Source organism: Mesoplodon densirostris, chromosome 16 (genome assembly GCF_025265405.1).
Source record: "Mesoplodon densirostris isolate mMesDen1 chromosome 16, mMesDen1 primary haplotype, whole genome shotgun sequence".
NCBI classification, from domain to species: domain Eukaryota; kingdom Metazoa; phylum Chordata; class Mammalia; order Artiodactyla; family Ziphiidae; genus Mesoplodon; species Mesoplodon densirostris.
The window spans coordinates 9,417,830-9,427,084 of record NC_082676.1 but is presented as its reverse complement, the minus strand read 5'-3'; the positions used below and the strand labels follow the sequence as shown (position 1 = coordinate 9,427,084).

General features: G+C 47.0%; 2 protein-coding genes across 2 annotated transcripts in view; one reads left to right on the top strand and one right to left on the bottom strand.

Annotated features, from left to right (window-relative positions):
- Positions 1-726: 726 nt before the first annotated feature.
- On the bottom strand, positions 727-7,590 carry LOC132476780 (uncharacterized). Its single transcript, XM_060078937.1, has 3 exons — positions 7,058-7,590; positions 2,790-3,006; positions 727-813 (listed from the first exon to the last, which is right to left on the bottom strand). The coding sequence occupies exons 1-3, from the start codon at positions 7,482-7,484 to the stop codon at positions 795-797; spliced, it is 663 nt and encodes a 220-aa protein (XP_059934920.1). The 5' UTR covers positions 7,485-7,590; the 3' UTR covers positions 727-794.
- The window catches only part of TSHZ2 (teashirt zinc finger homeobox 2), a 276,285-nt gene continuing 274,175 nt past the window's right edge, over positions 7,146-9,255 (top strand). Inside the window, exon 1 of the mRNA XM_060078936.1 lies at positions 7,146-7,331. Coding sequence (XP_059934919.1) covers positions 7,292-7,331 — 40 coding nt within the window. The 5' untranslated portion in view covers positions 7,146-7,291. The remainder of the gene's footprint in view (positions 7,332-9,255) is intronic.

Genomic DNA, 9,255 nt, shown 5'->3' with positions numbered 1-9,255 from the left:
TCCTGTACCCCAGCCTGCCCACTCAGCAGTTGTCCTGTTTAAAATACACATCGTGCTTAATTGCTGTTGCAAAACGCTACACCTAACCACATCAAAATAGTTCTTAAAAAAAGAGAAGCTAATGACTTTTGGAGGATTTATTCACAGAAGCAAGCTGGCCAATGCCCAAGCATCCCCAAACTTTGTCATCCACCTTAACTGTTTTCAGGGAGCAAATTTCCACCAAGTACAATAAGACATAGTGTCTTCTCTGTTGGTTGAGCAAACCCAGTCTAATGGACTAGGTGTTTCAGGATGTAAATAAATGAATTAATTCACATTTATCAATGGCTGAAAGGAGAAAATTCAAACTCCATATTATGACCAGTGATGTGCACACTCCCCCCCACCCACCGCCCACCATGACTCACCTCTCTTGCCTCCTTTCTGCTCCCCTTTCCCCGGGCTGGCTGGCTCTCTCAACCTGGGACCTGGCAGCTGCATTTTTGTGTTTTAGAAGCAGAGAAATCGCTTCCAATTTCAGGCTTTGGCTCCTGGTTGGCTGCTTTGTGCCTTCCAGATCTCAGTTTAAATGGTATCTTCTCAGAAAGGCTTTCCATGACCCGCACCCTGAGTGGACCCTGCCTCCTGAACTGTCTGTCACAACACCCTGCTTTACCCTTGCGATCACTCTCCACGATCCATCTGCCATGTCCTCTTGTCCAGTTCTCCCCTTCACCGTGATGCTGTTACCAGGTGTCATGGGAGGGTAGGAAATAACCAGAGATTGCTACCTTAAAGTTTTCCCAAAACAGTTACCGGAAGAGAGAGATCCTGAGTGAGTTAAATGACAGAAGAGGAAGGCAATGAATTATATCCTCAAGGGCAAAATCGTATGGTACACTGGCTCTCAAACTTGGCGGCATATTGGAATCATCTGGGAGCTTTAAAAAATACTGATGGCTGGATCCCGCCCTCACAGACTGATGTAATGAGTCTGGGGTAAGACCTGGGCATTGGGATTTTAAAAATCACCCCAGTTGATTATAATATGCCTCAAAGTTTGAGAACACTGCTTTTTTTAATTGAAGCATTATGTACAGATAAGGAAGTGCACAAATCAAAAGCATGCTGCTGAATTAATTTTCACAGACTGAACACACTAGCATAACCAGCACCCCAGTTATGAACAATACCAGCCCCTCAGAAGCTCCTCATATCCACTGTCAAAGGTAACCTACCCGATATTCAAGGTGAGTTGTGTCTGCCTGTATGCTCATATATTTGGAGTCGTACTCTACATTGAGTCTCTTTGTTTGGGGAAGATATGGACTAGAGAAGTTTGAATCACATGGGATCCACCCTGGAAGGCTTCCTGAAAGAGGCAGTAATTAGGGGAGGATCTGAAGGAGGCAATAAGTGAGAGAGAGGAAAGAGAAAAGAGGGAGGGAAGTTGGGGAGGGGAGGACAGCATCAACTGGAAAGAGGCACACAGGCTGAAAGGCTATACAGCCTGATCTAACAAAAGCCCTAAGATATTTTTAAAGTTTATCCTTCCTTGCAAGTATGCTTAGCTCGGTATTCAAGCATTCCACAGATTTTTACTGAACACCAATCCTGCCCTGGACTTGGAGATATATAGGTGATAGAACTTATGTTTTAATTAGGGGAGACAGAAAATAAAGAGGCAAGTACATGAAATTACTTACATGTGGTTGTAAGTGCCATGAAGGGTGAGAGAAAGAGTGGGACAGATAGGGTGGGCAGAAGGCAGTGATGTTTGAGTTGAGAGTAAAGAGGAAAAACAGATCTGGGGGGAGGAATCTTGCTGGAGGGAAGAGTAAATGCAAAAGCCCTGAAACTTGTACGGGAGACATGACAGAAACTAAGACGCTCAAGAATTTCACAGGCTGCCCCAGTGTCCAACAATCAGGGCAGTGACTAGCGTAAGGTGGGCACTCAGAGAATATTTGCTTTAATTGCATTGGGTTGCAGTCCAGCAGTAAGACAGGCAAACGACACCCCCGCCAAAAATATAATACAATAGATATGTGCTTTAATGGGGCATTCATGGGCCACTAAGGGTGCATTGAAAAGGCTCCTCAACCGCCCTTTTGAGGGAATCCAAGAATAGATGCCTGTCCCTTGCATGCAGCAACTTCTACTAACTTGATTCACTTGTTACAAAATTCAACCCTTGCACAGGGAAGGTTTCAGTGCCTGGCACCTTATCAGAATCACCTGGGAACTTTCAAAATTTCAGATTTTCTGGCTCCACCCTGGGATCTAATTTAGTCAGTCTGGGGTGGGGCCTGTGCTTCTCTATCTTACCAAAAAAATCCCCGGGTGATTTTGATGTTGAGTCAGTGTGGGAATAAGTGTTCTGGAAGGTATGGTTGAGTCATTCCAATCAGCTCATGCCTTTACACATCCCAGAGTTTGAGGGTTGGATCACAGGATGCTAAGTTCCCTGGAGACTTAAACATAGCATTATTCCAAGCCACCAACTCTTGGAAGAAGTTTCCGGAAGTGCCAGAGTCTGTGGTTTAGTATTTTACAGATTCTAGACGTGCCCATACCACCTTCCTCACATTTTGCCATCTTCACATCCCACCTGAACCACTAGTTACGCTCTGTTGTTCCTTAAGTGTATTTATTTTTAAAACCCATGAATTATATTAAACTTTAGATTGCTACCATAAATGGAGAGCAGTATCTTTCTCTAAGACAGAGGTAAACAAAGTGAATTCAATAAAAAAAATTTTTTTTTAAAAGTCTAGCCAGAGGCGGGTGTCCCCTTCCTCCCTCACCGCTCCACGTGCATCCCTCCCGAAGCTGTGCGCTCGGTCGAAGAGGACGACCTTCCCCGATAGAGGAGGACCGTTCTTCGGTCAAGGGTATACGAGTAGCTGAGCTCCCCTGCTAGAACCTCCAAACAAGCTCTCAAGGTCCATTTGTAGGAGAACGTAGGGTAGTCAAGCTTCCAAGACTCCAGACACATCCAAATGAGGTGCTGCACGTGGCAGTCTGCCTTGAAAAAAAAAAGAAAAAAAAGAGCCTAGCCAGGTATTCTTACCTCTCCTAAGCTTCTGAGTCAGAGATCTGTGGCTTCTTGGTTGAAAATAAAAGTTAGCAAGTGATAGGCACAAAAGACATCCTAGCACCAAACGGACACTTCCTCAGATTGAAAGGGAATAAAAACCTTTTCACTATGTGATTCAACATTTTTCAGTGTTATGTCTACACCACTGAATGACATCTGGGTACCACTGTGTTATGCATCTACCGGGATAGCCAAAATCTTTGTTGATAACCAAGCTATATACTCTACAGTAGTAGCAGTAGGAAAAAACAAATTAATGAAGGAACACTCTATAAGTGTGGACCCAAGAATGAGTTCGTAGCCAGCTAAAAGAAAGTTTTTGCAGAAGATATTGTGAGCTCCCCCTCCCCGACTATATAACCAGCTACTGAGAAAGAGGCAAGAGTGGAGGTAAAATTCGAGAAGAATCCTGGAGAGCAGCTAGGAGAGGTTCTGTAGCACAGAGTCAACTACTTCTGCCTATTTCCCTCCTGATTTACTCCAAGACTGGGTCCAGCTCCTGAACTCCCTCTTTCCTAGCTCCCAATCTCTTGGATGTCATTTTACAGATGTTTTCTGAAGGCAAGGATCCTATCTTATGCATTCTAGCATCTCCTGTGCTCAGGGCAGTACCAGGCACCTAACACAGTAGATATTTGTTAAATGATTGAATGGAATGCAAAGGCCCAATCAGCGGGCATAGGGCTTCTGCAGAATATGGCAGATTCAAGGTGAGCTGACTGCAACCTTGGTCTTCTTTCTGTCCAGGCCTAATTCTGTACCTCCTGATCCTATAACTGTGGGTCCTTAATGACAGGACTGTGGGGTTTTCACTCAATAAGCTGTGGTTCCTATCACAGAGCTCCATCAAGGTGTGTTGGGTAATTAGAATTAATTAGTACTAATACCCCTTTTGCTGACATAGCCAACTATGAAGTGGGGTTTTCTCTGCCTCAGTTGCCTAAGGACTAGGCTGGGATTGGGTGGGGCTGGTAATGGGTGGAGGCTGCCTGGGTGATTTAGGGTAAGTGAATTAACAATTTGTACCATATACGTGAGAAGGAGAAATGAGCATTTGCCCCTGTGCAGGGATGTTAAAAATGATTAAACAGCGCTTTGCAAAGAGTGACAATGACCTCTTGCAGCTGACTGGTAGGATGGACAAAGTTTCCTATGGCCCAAAAGAACTGTTTAGAAAAATATTTGTGGGATGGGTCACCCTTGGTAATTCCCCATGAGCGAGGGCAGAAGTGACAGGTAGGTTGTAGGCAGAAGGCGCCACAGATCAGGCCTCGTGTGCAGTGAGTACATGGCAGGGCGGGAGTGAGGAGTGGGTACTGGTGAAACCCGTCACCATGACCACAGGAACAGTGTCACCCCTTGAACTCCTAAATTGTTGTAATTATTACTTTAATATCTAAGCCTGAGTGGGCTCTGTAGTTAGCAATTTGGGGTAGGTCTGATTCCCGAAGAACAAGGGCTTTTTTAGCAGAAGTTTTTAAACTGGAATGAGCAGGAGATTGACCTGTGGGGTTGGGAGTTGTTTGATCAAAATGCAGATTCCAAAGCCCTTATCCAGAAGTTTCTGACTTAGAAGGTCAAGGGCAGTGGGCCCTAGAAGGTTCTGATTAGGAGAGCTAGGCATGACTTTACCTCCTGGGTGACTTTGGGCAACGTCTGGATACAAGTTTGGTTGACACAACTAGGGTGGAAGAGTCTGGCATCTAGTGGGTAGAGACCAGACATGCTGCTAAACATCCTACAATGCACAATGGCCTCCACAGCAAAGAATTACGGCCTCAAAAGGTCAATAGTGCCAGGGTTAGAACATTTTCTTCTAGAGTAAGGCCTAAGAATGTGCATTTAACAAGGGCCTCAGGGCATTTTAATGCAGGAAGGAGAAGCCCTTGGAAAGACTCAGACAATGCCTGGCGTTCTATTCTAGAGACATGCTGTCAGAGTTCCCTTTTTGTCTAACTCCTCCATATTTAGGACTCAGCTTTGACTTGACTTTCCCCAGGAAGCCCTACCTGGTAACTAAACATCCTCCCTTCCTCCAAGTCCAGGTTAACGGCCCCCCCTTCTAAGTACAACCCCTGTCCCAGCAGGCCTCACTTGCCCCTTTAATTGTCTCTCCAACTGGAACAAGAGTCCCTTGAGGGCAGGGTCCATGTTCAGCCTGTCCCCAACAGCTCAAAAGGTACCTGGCCCATATCAGGGCTCCATTGTCACATGCTGGCTCAAATGACATCTCCTGCATTGAGGCTAGAGCTACCCCCTCTTTCGGACACTGTCGGAGAACCCTCTTGTAACAAATTCTTGGAGCTTTTCACTCTGAAATTATCTTATTGGTTTGCTTACCTTTCATTCAGTCAAATATTTTATTGGGCACCTACTACATGTTGTGATCTTTGCCATCACTGGGAATATAAAACCCCTCCTCCCAACAGAACTTATATTCTACAGGGGAAATTTGGACAATAAAAGTAGAAAATCGTATATAATACATGTGATAATATGTGTGACATTGGTAAGCCCAGGAGAGAAAAATAAAATAGAGGAATGGAATGGGGAGTGGAGATGTGTGCGTGAAACTTTAAGTAAGGTTGGCCTCTGGGAGAAGGTGACATTTAAGCAAAGACTGGATATCTGGGGGCGACTTGCCTGCTCCTCATTAGAACACAAACACTGAGAGGGCCGGGATCTTCCCTTTCTGTATGGCTGCTGTGTCTCCAGAATAGGCACATAGTAGGTGCTCAATAAATATTATTTAAACAAAACAAAAAGAGGACTATGTGATTAAACCATCAAGGAGACAGATGGGAGATTCTTGTTTTTATGACCATCCAGGGACTAGCAGGAAGGTGGGAGAGGCAAGGGCATTAAATTTAAGGCGGTGGGGAGGACATCTCTGTGGTTAGATTAAGAGATTTAGAGGATGGTGGTCATCACTCCAAGGTGCCCACCCCGTTCCCTGCCCAAAAGGAACATCAGTTCTCATGCTCCTAATATGGTTAATGGTCCTGTTAATGGTCCCTGCGGCTCAGCTCACCTGGCCCCCTGCGTCTCCTGCCATCACCCCGCCCCCTTTCTTCCACATCCCCTCCCTTCTTCACGCCTCCCCCAAGGGGTGTCCCCGAGCCCCGGGGCGGGGGTGGAAGGGGGGTGGCGCGTCACCGCACCACAGAAGAGGGCGCACGGCGGAGCCAGCCCCGGTGGCACGCCCGGGTCCCCGCCCCCAGCCCTGCTCCCCGGCGGGACACTGTCCCTTTAATAGACTCCCTCTGCCTGGCGTTCTGCGGCTGGGGAGTAAATTTCTCCCTGTCATCAGGTCGCGGGGAGAGGAGGAGGAGGAGGAGTTTGTTAATGTTCAGTTTGTTCAACGGGATCGATGTTTGCTGGCATCGCCTCGCCCTGTCTTGTGTGTGTGTGAGAGTGTGTGTGCGTGTGTGTGTGTGCATATGTGGGGGGTGTGAGTGTGTGTGTGAGAGGAAGCGAGAGTGCGTGCGTGTGAGTGTGTGAGTGTGTGTGTGTGAGTGTGTGTGTGTGTGTGTGTGTGTGTGAATTCCAGATTTTCTGTCTTTCCCAAACCCGCTCCTGTCCTCTAGCATATCACTCACAGACGGGGATCCGACAGCAGCCACAAACCTACAGTGAGTGATCTCTCTGCCCCCAGCGCGAATCCGCCATAGAGATCGGCGAGGAGGAGGAGGGAAATAGGAGAAGGAAGAAGAAAAAGAAGAAGAAACCACTACCTTCCCAGGATTGCCTTTTTTTTTTTCCCTTATCTTTACTCGCGCGTGTGCGTCCCTCGTCCCTTCCATCCGAACCCGGTCTTGGATGTTTAATAAAGAAATCAAGTGTCTCAACAGTCACCAAAAAAAAAAAAAAAAAACCAAACCAAAAAAAAAAAAATTCCAAAAAGCCAAAACAAAAAGAGAGAAAGAGAGAGGAAAAAAAAATCCAAAACAAACAAACAAACAAGGCAGAACCAACCTCTACTTCCAACCAGCCGGCACAGCCGTCCGTGTCTGCCACCCAGAGAGGGGGGTCTCTGGCCCGTGGTGGAGGAGTTGCAGGGGGGATCGTCAGGGGGACAGAGGCCGAGTGACGCCCTAGGAGCCACCGGGCAGGAGGCGGAGGAGACCCAGAGAGGCGAGAGAGACCGCGGGCCCCCGCGCGCGGCTCGGGGCTGGGGCGCCAGAAGTGGGACTGGAGCGAAGTAGAGCGATGCCAAGGAGGAAACAGCAGGCACCCAAGCGGGCGGCAGGTAAGAGAAACGGCTCCGCTTCGGGGCTGTCCGGCCGGGCTGCCCGGTGCGCCGAGCTCCTCGCCCGCCCTCCTCGCCCCGGGTGCCCCAGGACGCCACCCCCCTCGGCTTTCGGGGGAGTTCGCTCCGGGTGCCCCTCTCTGCCCGGCTCATAACCCCATCCTCTCTCGCCTTCTCCAGTCTCCCAAATCCTCCCCTTTCCAGGCTCCGATTGGGGGTGTTGGGGGAAAGCTATCCCACCAAGCCTTCCCTCCTTAAACTTTTTTTCCTCCACCCTTTACCCCACCCCTAACTTTCTCCCAGTCTGCTTCTTGCCTCTCTGGCCAAAGTTGGATTGAGGATTTGGGGTGCGGAGTGGGGAGACAGTCCTTCCACCCCCGCATCCCTCCGCGTGGTCAGTGCCAGTGGCTTCTGGCCTCGAGGGACAGCGTCTCCTCTGGCTGGGGTTTGGGACGCTGAAGTGTGAGCAGTGACCCAGCCCCGGGCTGCAAGGCTGGCTTTGGGGCGAGCCATAGGAGTTTAGCTTTGATCACCAAGGTGGAAAAAGCCACCCCAGGAAACGAACTTTTGAATATGTTTTCTAAGAGGATCCACGTTTGGAAATCTAATCAACACTCTCCCTTCTCCTAAAAAAGGGGAAGAAAAATGCCCCTTTAATATTGAAACAGCTCTGGATTTCCTTTGCCCAGAGTGAGTTGCAAACTTTGTAAATGGATTTGTATGGTAGGAACTATCCCATGTGAATTCTTACTTACCACCCCTCCTCCAAAATAAAAAAGAAAAAGAGAGGAACAGGTTAATGGATCAGTACATTAGATCTTGTAGAGGATTTTTTTTTTTTCCTTTTGGGTTGCTTAATTGCTTTTTTAATAGTATGCTGGGGTTTTGCTTCTCGGAAGTGTGATATGAAAGTTCATTTTTCTCCTCCCAGACCCACCCACTGAAAAGTCAGCTTTCCATTTGATTGCTAGTTTTGATTTGACATTTGATTGATCACCTGTCATCTCGCTGCCTTTGATCTATTCATTCTTGATATATATCAATAAATCACTCACCATGGTAACTCAGAGTGCCAGTGACGCAAGCCTTGCCCTCTAGATTCAGAGCCAGACATGCACAATTATTATCTTGTTTGGCTTTTAATGTGGGCGTTTTTATTTCTTTGTGTCCTTCAGTTGAATTGGGCTTTAGCAAAAAGCTTAAGTTTTTTTCCCCCTTCTTTCTGTCTTTACCCACATGCTTTAGGCAGCATCAGTTAAGGCGGGTCTTCTGCAGAGCCCCCCACAATATTTCCTTCTGTTCCAACTCGAGCGAAACATTAGGGCGAAGAAGCTCGGTGGAACACTTTCATAAACTTTGAAAAGCCACCCTCAGAGCAAATCCAAAGTTAGTCACAAATCTGGGCAAAGTGGGTGTTTGTGTCTGAACATGCTGGACCACCAAGCTCATCCTCCATCGTGGCCTGATTCCAGCACGAATGGCAGTACATGTGCTTTGAGATATCCACAATTATCTTCCCTTCTGAGCGCAGATCCGTAACCGTGTATAGATTGGTTCAAATTGCATGGGGAAATATCATTTACAAAGCTTTGATTCATGTATTTCCAAGAACAAAATAATTTAGGTATTTTTAGTACCGTATCTATTTAGAACTTGCCTAGTCAATGAGGTACTCTTTTTTCAACTCTAGCTACCTCTTTTGCAAACAGTTTCTTCCTCCTACCCCTGTCCCTTTCTACATTTAACTCACTTATTTTTTAAAACTTAGATTGCTTTGCAATCTGAACAGCACTGGGGTGTGCACTGGCCTTTTAGACTCAGGAAGACTGAGCCTGCTTCTTCCAGTTCTAGCAACATAAATTTAAGTATAGCTAGATTATTAGAGATAGCGTCCTTATTGTTGTCCCAAAAGAGAACCCTGGGC